General features: G+C 46.9%; 1 protein-coding gene across 1 annotated transcript in view; it reads right to left on the bottom strand.

The window, feature by feature from the left end:
• Positions 1 to 19,587, bottom strand: part of LOC119187281 (uncharacterized) — a 33,029-nt gene extending 13,442 nt beyond the window's left edge. The window contains exon 1 of the mRNA XM_037435462.2: positions 19,328 to 19,587. Within this exon, the coding sequence (XP_037291359.2) occupies positions 19,328 to 19,370 (43 nt within the window). The 5' untranslated portion in view covers positions 19,371 to 19,587. The remainder of the gene's footprint in view (positions 1 to 19,327) is intronic.
• Between the last annotated feature and the right edge of the window lie 1,381 nt (positions 19,588 to 20,968).

Below are 20,968 nucleotides of genomic sequence, written 5' to 3'. Positions count from 1 at the left end.
AGTGCTAGCTGATTTAGTTATAATCAGGATGAATGGCGTGACCCGTATTCGCCCAATCATTGTATGTTCAAAATTGCACGTTCTCGTGGAGATTATTATTTCTGTCTCGTTTTGATAAGACATGTGAAGAGTTCAAATTCTTATCACCTAGTGTTCGCGCTTAGTATACTATCAATAGCTTATTTCGAAAAAGCATGAGATACAAAGACGATTGAGAGGCTACAAACACAAGGCTGCGTTTGTACCCTCTCTTGCCTTTGTCCTTCGGGCTTTTTCTGTATTAAAAATGAATAGCCAACGAGCGCAAGCTATCTTTGTAAACTATTATTATTGTTTTCCTTTAATTTTTAAGCGATCATTAATTCATTCATCAAAAGATGGCAATATCGTTCTCCACAATTTGAGCAATAATACAAAAGCACAATATCACAATATCCTCCTGAAAATGATCAGAATGAGTAACCGAAGAGCCGTTCCAAGCTGTACAAGGTTCAAGTTGTGAAATTAAATCCATGACCTACATACCGTATGATTCGAATGCTGGCCTAACGATTGCATACCTGCATGCCTGGTTTGTACGCCGGAAATTTCATTCTGGCGACACTATATCATAGCACAACAGCTGTGGCAACCAAGTAGTATCAGTGTGAAATAAGACGTGAACAGGGCGAAGTAAACACGAGCAAATCCTCGCACTTGATTGATTATAACGGGTGCTACATCACTGCCGATATCGGATCGACGGACACGTTGCCACCCGTCCGCGCCACAGAATCAATCACGTCAATATTCCAATACCGTGCACTGCGGGCTTCGCGTCCGTATATATAAATCACGCCCACAACCAAGTCACGCGAGCACTCGGCCAGAAAAAAAAGATAGATAAAGGTGTGTCAGAAAAGAAAGACCGGACCAAATAATGGTAGCGGATATAATGGCGTTTTGGCTTTCGGTGCACAATGCATGCCTTATCCACAATTTCGAAGCCTGCCTGAGAAGGAGTTGCATCTGTAAGTCTATAGTGCGATGCCTTTTGTGATTGATGCTTCTACTCGCCTTGCTGCGAAATGCTCTGCTTCTTGTTCGGTCTCTGTGGGCAGTCGTCACTTTTATTTGGCGATTTTCATTCGTTCAACGCGAACAACTGGATAACACGGACACGCGAAGAAGTGTTCTGGCCACTCTATCCGGCTTTCTCGTGTCTCTATTTAGGCTGACAGCACATGCTATCAAAGATACAAGAGACAAGAAGACATGGCTCGGACGAAGGAAACTCGAACAAATACGTACAGGGGACGTGGGAAGTTCCTAGGCCACTATCCCACGTATTTCTATGAAAGCGTGGTTTATGAACTTTTGACCAACGCTGTACATAGATTCCGAGTGATGTACGCAGTAGAAAGGCCGTGAACGCACTGGTGGAGAAATATATTGAGGGACATGTGTACAACATGAGCCAATGAAGGGGTAGCAAATATGTATGATAAGCACGATACAAAGTGGAAATTCTGGTATGGCGATTTGCTTATGACAACTCTGCGTGGATTGAACAAAAGAAAGACGTACATTTTATTGTAGTGGGAAATTCCCGTGTAGCCCACAAGGTTAGGGGTGTACGGATTATGATTAGACGAGCTAAGGTCTAGCGTAGTTCGTCCTTGCAAGAATACGCCAACAAACGCTGCGTACGCTTTGTTGCGATAAAAGTGACGTATCTTCTGTAAACTTAGTATGTTTACGTCAGAGAATAGGCAGTTTTAAAATGGCATACGCAAAGCTTTGCGTTTGCGTTGCGCATCCGTCGTACGCTCAACTTTTGCGAGCTCCCACAGAGTGACGAACGCTAACGCAACCCGCGCAAGCTTAATTTGCGTACACTATTCGAAAACTCCCTAATGAAGCACCATTTGGACGCCTGTGAAGTAAGCCTGCCCATGATTAGCTTACTACTCAAATTACACAAAGTGCTTCATCCACCTCGTAAGACTTGCTTCAAAATTCGGCTTACGCAGCTGCGCGCTAATTACTTCGCATAAAATCGATTTCCTTAATGCGTGAGATTTGCCGGAATTTTTTAACTAGCCATGACGTGTTATTAGTGAGCAACGGACCGCGCCTCCCGTACTTTTTCTGCAACGTACTTAGTTATCAAAACCATTGGTTTTGGCCGATATATTTCCGTCTTTTATTTCACGCAGGCAACGGTTACTCATTTGTACAGTTGCGAAATAAACAGAACACACAGTGAAATAGTAGAAGCTCTGCATCGCCGCTTATCCGTCGTTCTCGGTGAATTGAAGTTTAATCAGGTCATTCTTCCTTATTTTTGTTGTTTTGAAACTGAAAGCAATGAGAAATTCCTATAGTCTATCCGGAGGCAGCCCCTGTACAACAGCCGGAGCAACAGACAATCCAATAAATCGATATATGTGTACACCAAATCTCACTGCGCTAAGCTTCGAGTACTTAATTACGACATGTACAATATGAATTGATCAGTGAGAAACGCGGGTATTGTTTGTCAGAAACTTGCCACGTGACCGCTGAGAGCCTACAACTACAATTCGCATAATTATTAATGGCAACAGTGCATGGCATTATGTACCCTTTCAATTAGGCATGCAAGATAAAAATCGTGAGAAAGTTTTCGTCCTCGCGTACACTCAATTGTTCATTCCAATGATGTAGTCCAAGGTAGGCAACGTTTAGAGAGAAGAACCCGTTTGAAGTCGAACGCCCATAGGAATTAAAGTGTGTGGCGAAATTCATCACATTAATGTTTCATTAGGACAAGTGCGCGTTATACCTCCACACATCAAGCGTGCATGTGCAGGCGACGAAGAAATGCTAATGGTTTCCAGACTCGAATACTAATGAGGAGCACCTCTCTAAAAGGAAAACAAGTATTCGTAGATTGTACTCGATAGTGGCATTTATTTGTAAACTAAGAAGCGAGCCTAGACATCTTTGTACACGTCAGGGCGTGGTGCGCCCATTCGCACCGAACGCACACAGAGCCGGCCGCGACAACAACCCAAATAACGATTTTCAAAGCGATATCCCCTCTTCGATCTCCCCACCCGTTCGACTTCATCGACTGATAAGAAGCGCACTTTCGTATAAAAATAGAGACAAAACAACGCAACACTCTCGACACTGTTCGAAAAAAATGCCATCGTCCGACGTGTACGCTTTGTTTCTTTTACTTTTTTTTGACAGCTTTAGAACCGGCGGCGCCATCCTCAAAAGAACGGCTGGCCATCCTTATACACGCTACAATAGTCGATTTTAAATGCCTCGCTCACTTCTTTATTTTTTGTTTCGGGCGGCCGTTCGTTTCTCCCCGCTCTCGGCGGCCGCTGCTGTAGTCTATTATTGTTATTTTATTTTCCTCCTCCGATACGGATCATTCGTCGTAAACTAGTAAAACGGGCGCGCTGCAGGAGGAGGCGCGCGTTCCTGCATAGCGTGGCGCTCAGACAGGTCAGGAAAAGTACAGCGTCGGGCCGGCCGTCTCTTCTCGGGCGCGTAGCAGAGCAGCTCGTCCCGCGCCATTGAGAACGGGGCCAGCGACCTTATTTTTCGCTCAGCGCACCCAGCACCGCATGCACGCTCGCGGAGGAGAAGGAGCACTCCAGGGCGGCGCGCATCTTCAGCGGGCCCGGTCGGTCGGTCGGCTAGCCGGTCGACAGGCCAGCGCGCGCTGGCCGAGCGGTTGCGAGAAAAGTGCCGCAATCAAGCGGCGATGCGCCGCCGAATTCCTCTCCCCCACCCAGCGGCCAAAGTGAAAGCGTCGTCCTCGCCGCTGACGTGGCCATTTTGGTTCACTTTCCTTCTTCGTTGTACGGTAAGGTATCCTGCAGAATCCGGGACGGCGTCCTGCTCTGTGGACTTGATAAAACCTTGGCTGTTGGTTGGGAAGCCTTGCGCGCAAAAACACCTACTGAAGTCACTCCCGTACTCAGAAACATTCCTCGCTGACCCGCAGGTCGCGGGATCGAATCCCGTGAGCGGCGGCTGCATTTCCGATGGAGGCGGAAATGTAGGCCCGTGTGCTCAGATTTGGGTGCACGTTAAAGAACCCCAGGTGGTCGAAATTTCCGGAGCCCTCCACTACGGCGTCTCCCATAATCATATGGTGGTTTTGGGACGTTAAACCCCACATATCAATCAATCAATCAATCAATCAATCAATCAATCACAAACATTCCTTGACTCGAATTTCGTCCTTCACTTGACAGAGTTGAACACTGCGCCGCTGCTCGACTGAAAATGACGCAGTGCTTCTCAAGAATCGCTGCAGATTACCGCTGATGTGCAGTGGCTTGCTCTGCCTGGAGACGGGGTTGCCATGAACATTCCCAAGCAACGGTGAAACGTTGAGTGAAGGTACTATGTACTACGTTCTAGAATACGTGAGTCAGCATCTTCCAGCATGGTGGTACAAGAGTACGAAATGACGTCAAGAAGTCCCTTTGTGAAAAGGTGGGCGCGAACTATCGACTGTTTATAGTACTTTTGCGAAACGTCCACTGAGACAAAAGAAAGGAAGAGACATGTTGCGTCTTTTTAACTCACGTGAGGTACGAGTCCAATGGAAGATGGAAGCTAGAAGCCACGAGAAATCCTTGGAACACGGGCTGTCGCTGGAACCAACGTTTAAACAAGAGGTACTTTCTCCTTTAAGACTGCATGCAACCGCCTACCTTATAGAATGCACGTTTTTATCACCTTGTACACAGGCACGAACACAAAAACATGACCGAGCCTGTATTAGCTATGAGGTGAGGCATGATTTTGCGGCGCATGTTGGTAACTCGGAGCAGCTTAGAAAGCCAAGAAGGCAGCCCGTCCAGCATTGTACAGGGAATGTCCACCGCTGTAATTCAACGCTGATATTAGCGGGCCAGTGGTCGGGGTAAAAAGTTTAAAGTGACGGTTGTCAATAAAATAGGGGGGAAAGCGGTTAAGATATCGATGGCGCTGCGCTTGTTACAGACACGTAGACGTACAACTTTGAAACAAATGTTTCATTGAACCAAGACAATACAAAATATATATATATATATATAAAGACTTGGAATTCATAAGTGGCAATGAGAGATGGTGTGTTAAGCAGAATAGCATGACCATTTTACCACAAGTTACATACGGAAATTGAAATAACCAGTCACTGTGAAAAGCTCAGACAACGAACCACCAGGCGACGCTAAGCCTCTATTTTTCTCGTCAAGAGACGTATTGGTAAGAGCAAAATGTATTAATAGAATCTTCGTTCACATACACGGAGATACACTTTTATCAAGCGCTAAGCGGGTCTACAGTTATAATAAATGACTCGAACACAGGAACCGACTACGGAATGTTTTGTGCCACCATAATTTTTTTGAGATGCAGTAGATTTCTTTTACACTCTTTGCGTTTCTATGTTTGGTCTAGCGGCCGCTGTTCGCGTTAGATAACAGGTTCTCCCATGAGGAGTGTGCCGTTTCGGTTTAGTTCAGTCGTCTCTGAAGCCAATACCCGGTGTCATCAAACCGTGCATCAATTTAAATTCAACTTAAGCGCAGTGGTTGCGTTAAACACGACGAAACATCGTCACCTAGAGCACAGTCGAATTTTACTTTTACTGAGATAGTCAAGATTGGTGGCACCTTTGGGCTCGGCGTTGCTCTCTTTTTCAGTAGTGGTAGTAGCAATTTTATTTCATTTCTTGAAATGCAAAGAAAAAAGTCACAGTTTCGCCAAAATGTCAAAGCAATGAATGCGATAGCAACATATTTGAATGTTTTACGAAGTAAGGCTAGCATATGATGCCACGTAACTCTGCAAAACACTGGTGTAAAGACGCGTTTATTCTAGAGCGACACGACACTGACGAGACCTCTACGAAGACACGAGGCAGACGCAGACCAACGGTCGGCGAGTCGCCAGACCCCATGGCCACTCTAGGCCGACAACGACGACGACACCTCAAAAGACAGCATGTGGTCGTTGGGTAGTATAATGACAGACCGACAACACCAGCAAAACGCATCGGCAGACCTGACGTCGGCGTGTCATCGGGAGATCTGCGGCTGAGCGAAAATGTGCCCAAGTCTTTGCTTCCAACGACCACGAAGGGGGTAATCTTGGAAGGGATAACCATGCCCCCTCCGAGGCATCCATGGTGTCTGAATAGGAATCTTGCGCACCCCATGGAAGTATTTTCTTCACTTCCCTTTTGTGTATTCCCAGCCCTGTCCCTCGATGCCATGGATCAGGGCGGGGGCTGCGCCGCGTAGCCGCAGAGGGACAATGGCAGAGCAGGGAGCATGGCTGAAAATGAGGGGCAGGTGTGCTGCGTTGGTGTCGCTGCATGTGCCTCCAGTGTGACTTCGGAATTGGCCAATGAACGGCTGTGAGCACGACAAGACACGGACGAAGTCTTCCAGAGACCATCGATGGACTGTTTTTGTCGTTGTATTCTAAATATGACGTCTACAAGAAAAAAGACACTCCCAAAGAGATTCGGCAGACCGAAATCGGTGTTGTGTCTCTCTAGTGTAAACACGCCTTAAGAGAGCATGGCCACTCCAGATACACTTTTGGCACCATTTTTTTTTTAGTGCTGAGAAGGCTGCCCCCAGAAGCTCCCGCCTGCTGTGGGGGCACAAGGGAAAAAGCATACTGAAGCAAATTGCGTTTTATACGCCCGAAAAAGGCCTCTGCACCTGTAGTTCATCACAGACACTTTTTTTTTCAGATATAACAAGCAACAAAACTTTAACATGTCATTTACCACATACGCGACACCAAAAGAATAATAAAAAACGAGCAACACATAATACACATAACATAGTACAGATACGCAAGTCTTACAAAAAAAAAGAAAGAAATATTTAAAAATACAAGAACAAAACTGGATACATCGTATAGCACAATGAAACGACACACTTTCCGAAAACTAGTGAATATGCCTAACCCATATTCTACCTACTCTTTTTACACTCTATATATTAGTATTGATAACTTATTTCTGTTTTGAAGAAAATTTATTTAACTCTCTTTTAGCTTGTGTAACACGGTGTCGATATTCGGGGAAAGGGATCATTTTAGATTATAACGTTTAGATCAGTGTAGATCACTTATAAGGATTTAAAAACGTGAGCATTTTATAGAAGTTATAAAGAATGTTTAGGAGCTACAAATGTAAAAATAAAAAAAATGTTTAGAAATGTTATCGTCTCTTGAATGCACAAAGATGGCAGCGGCTTCGAGAGGGGTCCTGAAAGAAACCATGTTTTGTAACGTGTTTCTTGATCTAGTTTCTATAGTAATGTCTGTGAAGGCATTTGGATATAACGACAAACCAATGTGAAACACGTATCACGTGAAGAGACGACTCATTTCCTCTTATTCGTCCGTTAATGGAAGAAGCACGTTACTGAGAAAGAAAAACCCAGAGCGTCTGAACCCCTCAGGCCCACGCATATATACTTTCAATAAATCATCATCATTAATCAGGCGTGCACTAATCAAGAACGCAGTGTCCCTACAAACAGAGAAAAGCTTTTAGGCATTCGTGGAAGCTTCCTGCAGACGATGCATCGGTGATTCTTCTTAACGTGTATTCGAGTTCCTTCGATTTTATACGGTGATGCATGCTTCTTTTTTCTCTCACAGAGATTTCCGACTGAGTGAAATACAGCAAGATACTTACAGTATGGAAAACCCTGACTCAGACAACAGGGACAGACAACACTCTACACATACCCTGATGTTGATGTCAGTGTTTTCTGTCGAAAAAAATTATTGCAATGTACATCAAACGAATTTATAGGCAAACACTATGGTCAAGTCTGTTGTTGCGAGCTGTTAACATCAGCTGCCGTTACATGTTTAGCAGTTGCGAAGAACACTCTTCAAGTAGAGTGCAGAGGCATGACATTCTGAAGGTTTATGCACACGTTTATTTACTGCATCTTTCTTATCTCTCGGTTTTTTTCTTAGCCTGAACTTTTTGTTCACTTTGTCCTTTTAGTTTTTTTTTTCTTATTATTATATCGTTGTCCCTTCTCTGTAATTTCGTGCCTCCTGGTCGTCTACTCACAAAACATCACATTACTCGAATTTAATGCTTAAACAAGCAACAGTAGACAGATGCAAACCGGCGCCTCAAACTGTAGTCTTGGCAATATGCTGTAATGCCCCCCTCTGGCGGTCGATATAGTGCTGCATTTTCGCGTCGCGTTGCTTCGCACGCAATCCCTGACGCGAAGACGGAAAGCTCCCCTGAGGAACGAGTCAGCAAATGTTTTATTAAGAGGATGGCACTTCGGCCAAACTCGATAATAGGGAGACGAAAGTGCAACATTTAGGCCTAATGGGAAAAACTGTCGTTGACTCAAGAGTGGGTGCTGGGGTGCAAGTACCACGTCATCATGCTATCAACCGTTACTCAGCCACGGCTGCTGTGAGCCACGAGAGTAGAAAATAATATTTGAGTGCAATTAAGATGGCCGATGCCCCTTCTAATCGATTCTTCAACATTAGGTTCTGCAAAAAAAAAAGAATCCCCATAATCGTTGATTACTGTGAAAGTTGACTGTTGAACCAAATGCACAAGTATAAGCAAGGATTATAATAACTGTTTCAGAGTAGTACGATTCGAAATAGCACATACTTCCTTATGGGAGAGATGTATGCCGTGCTTTAGAGCAGACCGAGACAAGATTTGCGTTAGAACAAAAGATGACCGATTCAATTTATATGTCGGGTTTAACGTCCCAAAACCACCCTATGATTATGAGAGACGCCGTGGTGGAGGGCTCCGGAAATTTGGACCAACTGGGTTTCTTTAACGTGCACCCGAATCTGAGCACACGGGCCTACAGCATTTTAGCCTCCATCGAAAATGCAGCAGCCGCAGCCGGGATTCAATCCTGCAGCCTGCGGTCCAGCAGCCGAGTACCTTAGCCACTGGACCACCGCGGCGGGGCAAAGACGACCGATTAATTGTGGTTGATAAAGGGTTCCCCCATTGAAATGCGACGTCATAACTTTTAGTGCAATGGATGCAAGTGGTCGGTATAACCGCTACAAATCTGACTACTGAAAGAAATGTTGGATCCGATTTATAGCCAAGTCTTGGCGTTCGAAATTACAACAATATGGCTTTAACCGAATACGCTCAGACTGAAGTACAAGCATTAATTTAGGCCTAAAATGTCACGGTTCAAATCGTAAGAAATATACCCACTTACGGAAGAGCCTCGTGCGACTGTTATGTGTCACTAGTTAGTGAACCTAGCAATAAGGACACTGCGCCTTCAGAAAATACGGTTGACAATCTAGAGTACTCTCCCATAATAGAGTACCCTGTACTCTAAATCGTTACCCCCTTTTTCTAACCCCTCCCCCCCCCCCCCTATGTACTGTATTACTGGGAGGTTACAAACGAAACAGATGATTTAGAGTGGTGTCTAATCCGTTCTGTAGCACACCGGAGCTCCGTAGGCGGAGCTTGCATTTATCGCGTGTTTAAGAAAATATTTGACAAAGAAAAATTTCTTAACTCTCTTATTGTATATCTAGAACGACTGCTCGACGATTTAAAGTGCAATGTACTCTACTATGGTGGAACAAGAAGCTTCCCGCAAATGGATGTTTATCCATAAAGAAAGAAAGAAAAACCCTTTTTTTTTTCTATATGGTTTAGCGAAAGTGTTTAACGATTTAGAGTACATAATACTCTTCCACGGGAGGCATAGAGCCGTCCCAGTAAGTAAAAGTATACGATTGAGCCCATCTGAGGAAAATGATGTGTTTAAAAGAAGTTGTTAACGATTTAGAGTACTTGGTACTCGTCCATGGGAGAGCAAGAAAGCCGTACCGTGGGCCTCACATTTCGCGAGGCCGCAACCACCAAGCGAAGAGTAGAACGTTTTGCAATGAACAGCGGAAAACGGGCCTTGTTTCGCTCTTAGCTTCCTTGGCATACCTCGTCGTTACAGACAAAACCACAATTTTCTGCAAAATATTTATGCGCTAGCAACGAAACATGGGGAACACCTATAACATTGGCAAAGCTACTCGTAAGGCGGTTGCTCCTTTTAAATTAGGTTTGACTATTCAAAGGTTGAAAAAAAGTGCAAGAACGATTGTTACGTCCAAAAAAAAATGTGTTCGTCTCCCGACACATTTTATTTTTCCTTGAGGAAGAAACAACTTTATTTTCCTTGAGTATTGCTAAAGAGTTGGCATGCTTGTGGCAAACATCTTATTTAGTGTTTTGCCGTAATGACAGTGAAAAAAATAAAATAGAATCTGTGCCCGTCTAGCCCTGAAACTCGGCGCAAAAAACAAAAATGTATATGCACCTGCAGTTTTTTCAATGTGATATTGGAATCAGCTCTTCGCAGAACAAAAAGAAAGAAAGAAAGAAAGAAAGAAAGAAAGAAAGAAAGAAAGAAAGAAAGAAAGAAAGAAAGAATAAACTTTTTTTTTCGTAAGTCCTGTCAAGGAAGAACACTTTCCTTGCAGATTGTGCTGCTCTGATAAAGAGTTCATCGACGCACATCGTACGTGTCTACGGCATACTTGTTGTTCCGATCCGTCGTGGCTAGGGACGTGTTGCAATGCTAACTTGAAGAGCTTGGGAGCAAAATATCTAGAACACCCCTTCAATGCAATTTAGGTGCACGCTAAAGAACCACAGATTATTGTTGCCGTTTCTATTGCCTGTAAGGAACTTCTGTAAAGGGTTCAGAGTTTTATTTACGTGGTACTTGCAGCGTGATGTCTCCGACTGAACGGAGGCGACTCGCTCTTTAGAAACCGCTAATCACGATAATCGTTGCCAGCGACGCGCGTCCCGAAAAACGGTCCTTCGCACCAGCTTGCGGAGGGTGGGACTGCGAGAGCCAAACGCGAAGCCGCTACACGGGGGCCAAGTCAAGACGAATTCAAAGCGTATACGTCACTGCCGGCGCATTAAGATACACACGCACTCGAAAACGCTTGGCGTGAACCATAAAGTTTCCTAAAATTAACTAGAGGAGACTCTGGCGCTGCGATCGTTCAGCGACCATGGAAATGATGGGTAGTACGCACATTTGCCTAGTCTTCGTACTTGCGGGCGGCGAATCGTACTTGCGGCTTCGTTTATTGCTGGTTACGGTTTTGTCTTGAAAAAAGGAACCAAGCCTTTTGAACTTTGTGACCCGATTCGAAATAGTAAGCCTAAATGAATAAGGTTGTGAAGCACGATTGCTCAACATTCGCTAATTTTTTTTTCTTCAAAAAACAGCTTTAAGCCACACGAACACACACGAAGCCAGAAGCAGGCCAGAAGTACCAAAATTAGACAAATGTGTGCACTACCCATCATTCCCATGCTCGCTGAAGCACCGTGCGTTGCAGCTCCCGTAGACACTAGCACCAGAATTCTCTCTAGTGTATATTAGTAAACTTTATAGCATGAACAACGCAGGCGCAGGAGACGCTCGGTGGATATCGTGGCTGATGGTTGTCCCGTGCACGATGTCCTCTCTTCGACGACCGCTCGCCGATAGGGGCCCCGTCCTCTAACCTTCTCCCAGTCTTTACATCTCTCTCAATATTTACTTCTCTATCTCTTCCTCATCCCTTCCCACTGCTGAGGTGTCGCACTGCGCTGCAGACATTGCGGAGTTCACTTTTTAATTTGCCTTATTTAAGGATCACCCCCTCCCCTTCCCCCCAACGCAGCTGCAGCCCACTATAACACAGAAACGCGGCTTGGTGAAATGAAAACGACGATGCATCTTGGAAAGCACTACAACGCTTCAAGAGTAAGAAGCTTCCATCTTCGTAACATCCATCTTCTACTTCAGTATGATGGAGCGTTCAACAATGCGTCAAAGTTACGTCAGTTTAAATCAAGCTGTCAAAACTGAAAGTAAAATGGATATATAGTAGGATAGCGTTCCCTATTTGATGAGTGCCCTGTGAATCGTGACGATGCTGTGATCACTTGTTTAACATGTTGCTACTGAAGCTGGACAAATTCATGACCGAGAGTGATACGCAAATGACAAGGTACGCTTACAATCTAACAGCTTTCTGAAAATCGGCCCATTCTGACGATCGGTAACAAAAGCGTTCCAGCGAACGCTTCGTGTCAATAATGCTAATGTATTCAGCAATATGGTCGTGTGGGTTAGTATACGTGTTCACCGCACTACAGTGTCAGACGAAGCCGTGCAGAGTGTTCCGTTCAGCTTGTACGCAAAATTCAATATGCGTGGTCTTCATCTGCATGTGAATTCGCGCTTGCGACCCCTCGCGACACGGGACCACGAGGCCTCACTTGCATGCACAAAGATTGCGCGTGTCTTCACTGTGCGCTAATTCTGACAAACTAGGTTGTGCTTTCTGATTTTGGATCATTCTCAAGAGATATAGCGGCGGTTAGTTGAGGAAATAACGGGACATTGAAAGTCGTGGGTGGTCTTGTAGCTCAGCAACGGCAGTACATGTGTACATGCATACATCGTGACATGGGGAGCATTTAAACCAGTGGTTCCCTCGATATAATTCAAATCTAATGCGTGCGATGGATGATTTGCGGACAAACCCAGCTTGTTATCAACTCTCGTTATCTTGTCGCCGGCACTCGTTATCAGTCGAGTCCGTGTTATAAACAAAACGTCTTGCATAGCGTGGATGCATGACTGCCACACTGGGGCGAACAATTTACAGTAGTGGGTAAAGCTGTATGACAACTCAAACGGAACATGCTATGGCAGTGCTATGCTGCATGGCTAAGTTCGAGATGGGCCCCGGATAGTGGTCTTCATCGAACGCCACTGCATATGTATGTCGCTCAACGCGTTAGCGACGTTAGTCACGTTTGCCGATAACCGGCGTGAACAATCTCGTAATGCCGGGAGGAGTTATCTGTCAGACTATACGAAGCACTGCTTTCTTCTGGTTCTATATACAATGAGCGCGAGACCTGGTTGTATATAGTAAAAAGTAATAAAACATCAGTAATTGCACGTACGCAGTTTCCTGCGGCCTGACACCCGCATTCAGTGCGGGCGTTCGCATTACTGGTGCCACTAACTACGCAAGGACGGCCACGCGCGCACATCCGCTGTCACAGATATTCCCAACCAGACCAGATAGTCTGCCGCGGCTTAGAAGCACGCGTGATCTCGTGGCCGCGTTTTGTATGGCGTGAAATGGCAACGACACGCAGCCATGCAGTCCGGTTTGGCGAGATTAGGTTAGGAGATGAGCCCGTTCGGCGACGCCTTTGAAAGGTACCTGATAGTGTCGCGGAAAACCATCCGTGTATTGCGTCTATTCTCTGACTCTTTATTTCAGCGTAACTATTCCACCAAGTCCATCTTCGTCTGAGAATCCAACGTATTTGTAATCATTGTCTTTTGTTTTATACGTGTACATGCAGAAACTGCGTTACGCAGCATTACGTACTATTTTTCTTGCTTCTATGAAGTTCCAGAAACAGGTTTCCAGTATTACATTTGGGGCCTTGCGCAGCATCTGTTTTTCAGAAAAATCTACAGCGCTCACGGATTGAAACGCGACATCAAAACTTTTAGTTTTACGATTGATTTGAGCGATTGCTCGAGGTGAACCCGTCGCGTCGCTACGAATCTCCTCGCTAAGGGTAATGACGGCTCTGGTGTAATCGTTCTAGTCGAAACTACTTCGATGTGACCAGAGCTGAAGACGGTGCAAACAAAAAGTACGAGCATCGCTTAGCCCCCTACCTCGTCACGTTTCAATCTCTGAGCATCTTACATGCAGCCACATTTGGCGTTTTTACGACGTCTGCCCATTTTTCAGTAACGTCGCACCACCACAATTTTTGAGATGCCATGTCGGTGCGATGGAATACCTTTATACGCGTTCTCCGCGTAGCTATACGTGGGGAAACAAACACTGCGCGAAACGGTACAAATCTCGGTTCATCGCAACCACGTCGTATTGCGCGGCGCGGAACGAATACGCGCGCGTGCGCTGGCAGACGCACGCGATACGTCGCAAATACGCCGCATGCGGCTGTCCCTTTGTTCCGCATTTCATTGTATGCCCTCTGATGCCGTTCATTACGGCTGTGCCACACGTGCCGGCGCAGGCCATTGAGGGCGACCGCGGGCTTAAGCGCCGTCGTCTGCGACGCTGCAGAACGCCCGTGCGCGCCTGAGCGCGTCGAACCGCGCAGTGGTGGCGCTCCTAACGGTAGTGACGTCGCTGCTATAGCGGCTCTCAGGCGTTGCCGCCTTTGCGGCGCGCCGCTTTGTAGGGAGCCCTCCTTTTTTTTTTTATATCCATACACGCGTGCGCCGCGCCCTCTAGACCGAAGTGGCGGTGCTCTCCCGAGTGTGAAATGCACGCCAAGCAAGTCACGCATCTTCTCTGTTTCAGCCGCTGTGCAGTCGTTGTGGTTAGTCGAGGCGGATCTCAGCTGGCGGCCTGCGGCAAGGTCCTCCCACCCGCCGTCCCATTCACGGGCCAACGAACTCCTCCGCGTAGGTCTAGGCGATGTCGTGCGACGCTGGCGGCGAGGAGCACGTCCCGGAGGAAACTTAAGCCGCGCGTAAGGCTGAACGGTCGGGACGACGCAGTTGCCGTAATCCTTCGAGAAGCCCTAATGTGCGAGGTCGTCTACGGGCTTTGCGTGCGTTAAGCGAATAGCGTTATGGAAGCGTAGCGTTCATCGGTGTAGCAGGTGTTAACATTTCATGCCGCATTGAAGTCTGTAGGTTTTGTTCGTCGTTAAGCGCAGGTGTGCGCGCAGGTGAGATTTCATTTGCGGAGGCGGGAGTTTATCAATGAATAAGCAGCGGTGGCCCTGTCTCTGTTCGCTGCTTCACACATAGACGTGAACTTCACTTCTACGAGTTTGCTACAATGCCCGGGTAGAGAAAGAGATGCAAGGAAAGGCAGGGAGGTTATCCAGACGCACCTCGAGTTTATTACCCTGCAATGTGGTCGAAGAGGTTAAGGTAGGAAATTGCTCACAAAATTTTGTGTGAATCGTTCAGGCTGTCATGCAGAGTTTTATATATACATTAATTCACAAAAAAGAGGAAAAAAGTTTGTTGATGCGGCTTTAGTTTTCTATTATTAGAAATTGCTCTGAACCTTGAAGTCCGCGGAGGACCACAGTTCCAAACGGACATCGGTAAACTGGCGCCGACCAGAGAATCACAGAGGCTCCCAGGATCAATATGTATATCGGACCGTTCGGCATAGTAACACCAAGGTTTAAATAAGTATGTTAATTGCTAATTATAGCTAGCTGTAGAAGGTCACGCGAGCACATTGTGTAGGATTGATCGACGTGCGAAGCTCGTACGAAAAACCAAGGTAACATACAGGACCCACATGAGCCATGCACTTTTTATAGTTAGTATGCTTTAAACTCCTATATCTCGTTTTTTTTTCCCAATGAGAACTGTTGTTAGTTCGTTATTCGAATACTTATAGCCACAGTAAAAAGTGGGAGAAAATGTGATAAATGCTTGCGGTCAACACGTAAACCCGAATCCACGCTTCTGTGCGCCTTCCAAAAGGCAATGCGAGGCACGCTGAAATATATATTAGCTGTATACGAGTGGGAGCGAAAAGGAATGAACAAGAGATACAAAACAGACCCGAGGGTACCTGCTCTGGCTGAACCCTCTGCTGCCCACGAGATTAAGTACAGGCTAGCTCTCTAATCTTGTTAACACAGGCACACGTGCACGAAGGTGCGATGGTTTCGTTCGGCGGTGCCTCCGCTTAAGATCCCAGGCGTTTCCTCTTAGCACAGCGACAGAGAACTAGGTCAGACACAGATTAGGGAGGCAGGTATTAGAGTTTAACCGTAAGCGTCTCGACCGTCACGCGAGTTCGTATCTTCCTCGTGTGCAAGATCATCCTCGAGTGCAAACACAGCCCTAAGCATTCACACCTATACAGTGCTTTCGCAACACTAGCGTGACCTTCGAGACTAAAATGCGCGCCGTTATCCATGCGATAACCTTATCAGTGCGCATGGTTGTAACTCTAACCAGTCTGTATCTCTCGCTGCAATAACCACGGATATCCCTCGTGCGCAAAATATGAGGGATAAACGTAACCCTAAACCTTTTAGCCTACACAGCTATTCGTTACACTTGCGTGACCTTCGAGACTAAAATACGTACCGTTATCGTGCGATAACACTATAAATACGGAGACAGCTCTCTATCAGTGCTCTAATCAGCGTGTATCTCTCGCTGCGATAACCACAGTATAAGGGAAGTTTCTGACATTAACGCAGCACATGCGGCAATCGGTTTATCAGATATGAATGCATGCTTTGGATTACGACGAGTGAGTGCTTGACAGAGCTACAGATGCTGCGTTGTTCCGACGATTCCAGTTGTGTCTTACTTCTATGTGTCCTCTTCGCGGCAATGGGCGTGTACTTGGCGTTTTCAAGACGGAAAGCCCATTTGATCTCAGCTTACGTTCGCGAAACATCTTGGAGCTTCAGGCCAAGTACATGTGAACATTATCAAGCAAAAGAATAGTGGATGTGTAAACTATGGATATTGCAGATCTGTTGTTAACATAACTTTTCGTGTTCTACATCAGCACACGCGCACGCACACAAAAGAAGAGTCATATATAACGGTTACTCGCATTGGCTGGCCGCATTGCATATATATATATATATATATATATATATATATATATATATATATATATATATATATATATATATACATATATATATATATATATATATATATATATATATATATATATATATATATATATATATATATATATACAAATTTACGGCCGGCCCACTGCACCGACAGACTCCGTGACATCAATGTAATCACGCAGTAGTGACGGTGAATGATGAAATGCAACTGATTCTAAATGAAACTCCCTGTTGGGCGCACAATGCCCACTAAAAGGAAAGCTCAAGGTGCAAGCAACACCCACTGTTAAATGACAACTGCGAGCGTGGTGGTCATTGGTCATCGGTAATCTGATAGGCAGGAGGCAGGATGCTTCATATTTTATACATATGTGCAGAAACCTGCCAGAATTATCGCTGGTGCTCGCGGAAGCTCTAGAATGAACTCGGTTACTCGTGTCTCGCGGATAATCTTGACAGAACACTGTGACGCTGTTGCGTATAGTTTTCGCACTTTGATGCGCTGCCTGCGACGACTGAAGGTAACTTCTTTTTTTTTCATTTCTTTTAGTTTGCTGGTGACAAAAGATTGCATTATTATAAAATTATTAAGCGCGTGTGTCAATCAGCGACTTGGTTCACCTTAACCTCTTTCCCTCTTTCCCCTGCTTGTGTTGTAAATATAGCGGGAAAACATTCATATGCCGGCGTGCGGCATGATGCGATTGTGAGGGACGCAATTGTGAAGGGCTCCAGAAACTCCGACCATCTGGTGTAATAATGCGCATCGACACCACAGCGGGCCTCTACCATTTCGTCTCCGCCAAAATGCAACCGTCGCGGCCGGTATCGAACCGGCGACCTTCGGAAGAGCAGCCGAGCAGCGTTGCCACTGATCCACCACGGCAGATATTCCGGCAGCGTGAACTGCTGACAAATGCAGACTCGTACGTTTGTTGTGATAAAAAAAAAAAGACCAAAGAAAGGTCGCTGCGCCGCACGCTCCGAAAAATGGCGCTGACAGCTCGACCCCGCCCTTGAAGCGTGCCGGTTTCTTTTGTCGATGCTATCTCGCCCGTCCTTGCCTCGCGCATCAAAAGCCTCCCGAGAACCACTAAAGCTCGCGACCCTGCTCCACGTAGGGGCCACTGGCAAACTACAATGCGAATAAGACAAAAGGAAACGTCTTCGCGAAGAAGCCGTTAGGAAACGCCTCGGTATGGCTTGACTTGAAAGGCTTGCTCCGTCAGCGACAGCCAGGAACGCCTCACAGCGACTGATCTAAAGATCGTCGTTACAAGCTCACGCTCGAAGACGAAAGGACGGTCTTCTTCCAACTCACATCTTCACTCTGTCCTACACTATACTCGGCGTCTAGCACATTTGAAATGACTGCCACCTGGGCGCGTTGGTATATGATCGTGACGTGAAAAAGAAGGGGTTCTTTTGAAGAACACAGAACAAGGCGCTACTAGCAATGTAAATACGACTTTCAACTGCTAGTAGCGCCTTGTTCCGTGTTGTTCCAACGTCCCAGTTCTTTTTAGCGCTTCCACGTCATGTCCAATGCATGAAGCGTGGAATCGGAAAGTAAGAAGATGATAATAAGTTATTACGTGCCTTTTTCTTCCAAAATTAAGATATGATTGCGATACTAGTCGCAGCGGGGGTTCACTAGTTTAGAAGTGTGGCAGCTTGGGCTAGTTGGTATGGCATGACATTAGTTATAGCGCGAGAACAAAACTTCGTGTTCTTCGTGTCCTTCTTGTCTCTGTGTCGTCGTTTTGATCTCGCGCTATAACTATCGTCCTTCGTGTCCTTCTTGTTTCTGTGTCGTCGTTTTGTTCTCGCGCTATAACTATCGTCTTCCCTAGTTTATTTTAACAACCTGATGCTATTCCAGCTGCGCCTAAATTGAAACACAGGAATGATTTTTGTGTTGTACCGGCGTCAAAATGAGACCACCGTGTCCGGGACTGAAACTCGGGTACTCGTGGTCACTATATCCATGGCTGCTAGGCTGTCAGGTCTTGTTTCTTTCTCTCAATGTCTCGTCAATGTGCTGTCAGCAATATCGCCTTTCTAACTTCCCGGTTGAAGACAAAAGGACGGTCTCAATCAACCGCGCTTGGTGCCATAGCACTCTAAAATCTAACACACGGAGGACAAGGCGGTGACCTGAAATGTACTGACGCAAAATTTGGGCACGGGCTAACTGGCATTTGATTTGCCAAATGCGGCTGCAACGCATGTGAACACTTCAAACAGATTGACTAAGACGAGGGTTGTCGGTTGTTCGGTGCTTGCTCTCGCTGACTTTATGTTTTGGAAGGGAATCTTATTATATATACTGTCTTTGTCGTATATCCGGGGTCTTCATAGTTAAATTTCAAACTGGAAGTCGCAGCTCGTTTTCGTCGGTCCATCGTACGATGTCTTCGCATGCGTTGCAGCCACATACGAAAAGGGAAACTGAAAATTACGAGATATCCATGAGGGCGTGCATATAGTGCGTCCCACAACGCAGGCGAACAAACGCAAACGCGCACGGAAGACGAATTCATTTGTGTACAAGGCACCGAGCCTGGATAACGTCGGCGATAGGCCCCGCGGCTCTCTACAAACCGTCGACGTTGCATCCCGGACACTCACCGAGGACGAGGAGTAGCGCGAACGTGGCGACGGCGTTCCGCATGGTGGTCGCTACTGGAGCCGAGCACCGGTGCTGCTTGCCGGACGACAGTGCACAGCGCGTCTGCCGACGCCGTTCGTTGGCGTCGTCGTCGGCGGGCCGGTGCGCCCCACTAACCCACTTGCGCCGGGCGGCTCTTCTTCCTCGTGGACTCGGTCGTCGGCCCGTGCGTCGCGGACGCTCGCAAGAGCAAAGGTCGAGGGTCCGAGTCTGGCACTCTGGTCGCGGCGGACGTCTAACGGTTTCTCGACGGTCCGAGGGTCCCGGTGGCCCTTTTAAGAGGACCGTGTCCTCCTCCCCGTCTACGGTGGTTCTCTTATTTTCGAGGGGAGGTGTACTTGTGTACGCTGTGTGTATATACACTCGATGGCATCCCTCGCTCCGCCGCGGCAGCAAGTCTGGGTCAACCCGCTTTCTCCAGGGTGAGGGGAGGCCAATGGACTCTTCGTCTTCTTCCCCTCTTCGCTGCAATTTTGGACGTTGTCGTGCGCCTTGACGGTTTTCGCTCGGACCGAGAGCTGCCGCGCGCTCGGGCACCTCGCGGAAGCGTTTCGGCAAATTTTCGCGCTGGGCGCTCTTTCGGTGAAGCCGCGTGTGCGCGTTGTTTGTGCGTGCGTGCGCAGCGTCATTCGCGTCCGTACTGTGTTTCGTGTCTGCCAGTGAACACCCCGGAGGAGAAGGCGACGCCACCGTACACACCAGCAACAAAGGGGAAAAGGAGTAAGAGGAGAGGATGCAGGATCATAGCGAAGCGCGACAAGAAGAGGACGCGCTCCCCGTTTGTCGTCGACGGCGGCACGCTTCTTCTCCTGCTTCTCCGTCGTGCCCCTGGTGGAACACACAGCGTGTCAAAATAAGAATATACGAAAGAAAAACGCTACGCACAATCGCTCACGTTGTGTATGCAGCGCGTGCGGGACGAGGCGCGTGCGTGCGTATGTAATAGCGTGCAGAAAATTTGCGGCTTGACGTGCGTTTCGGAGAGCATCATCCGCTGAATTGAAGGCAAGAGGGGGAGAAGGGGGCGTAATCGACGTTGTGCGGAATGACCGAAGCTTCTCGGTTACGAGACGACGACAAAAGGTTCTCTTTTCTTGGTCCCTCTTTCGTACCCAGTTACTCTTCTGGTCCTTTTGCTCCCAAAACGAATACGTATCGTATGTATAGGTCTCTGCTACGCGATATTGGATGAGGACCGTCTCGAATCGGCTGCGCGGACCATCAGACCTACATGCTGTCCCGATGATTACGCTCGTGGTGCACTTTTGTGGATATACGTGATGGTTACGGCGACACAGGCGCGTTCTACGCGAAATAATTGAACGGATAGCAAGAAAAAAAAGGGGGGGGGGAGGACGATGCGCGCACTGAGGGCCTCGCCTATATCGATGACAGACCGGCTTGATGCGTGTGTGTCTCTTTCTTTCTTTCTCGTTGTCTTTGGATGCGCTCTTGTGCGTTGGTTTTGTACTTTCGATTGCGCTCGCAGGAACGGAATGATTCCGCAATGATCACCATGGCAACGGCGGTGGCGAGGAGGAAAACGGTGGGGGGCGTGGAGCGCGAACGCATTAGATGTCTGCCCCTGAAGTAGTGCCGAA

This window comes from Rhipicephalus microplus, chromosome 5 (genome assembly GCF_043290135.1).
Source record: "Rhipicephalus microplus isolate Deutch F79 chromosome 5, USDA_Rmic, whole genome shotgun sequence".
In the NCBI taxonomy this organism is placed as follows: Eukaryota; Metazoa; Arthropoda; class Arachnida; order Ixodida; family Ixodidae; genus Rhipicephalus; species Rhipicephalus microplus.
Note: the sequence above shows the minus strand (reverse complement) of the source record. Positions and strands in the feature narration are given on the sequence as shown.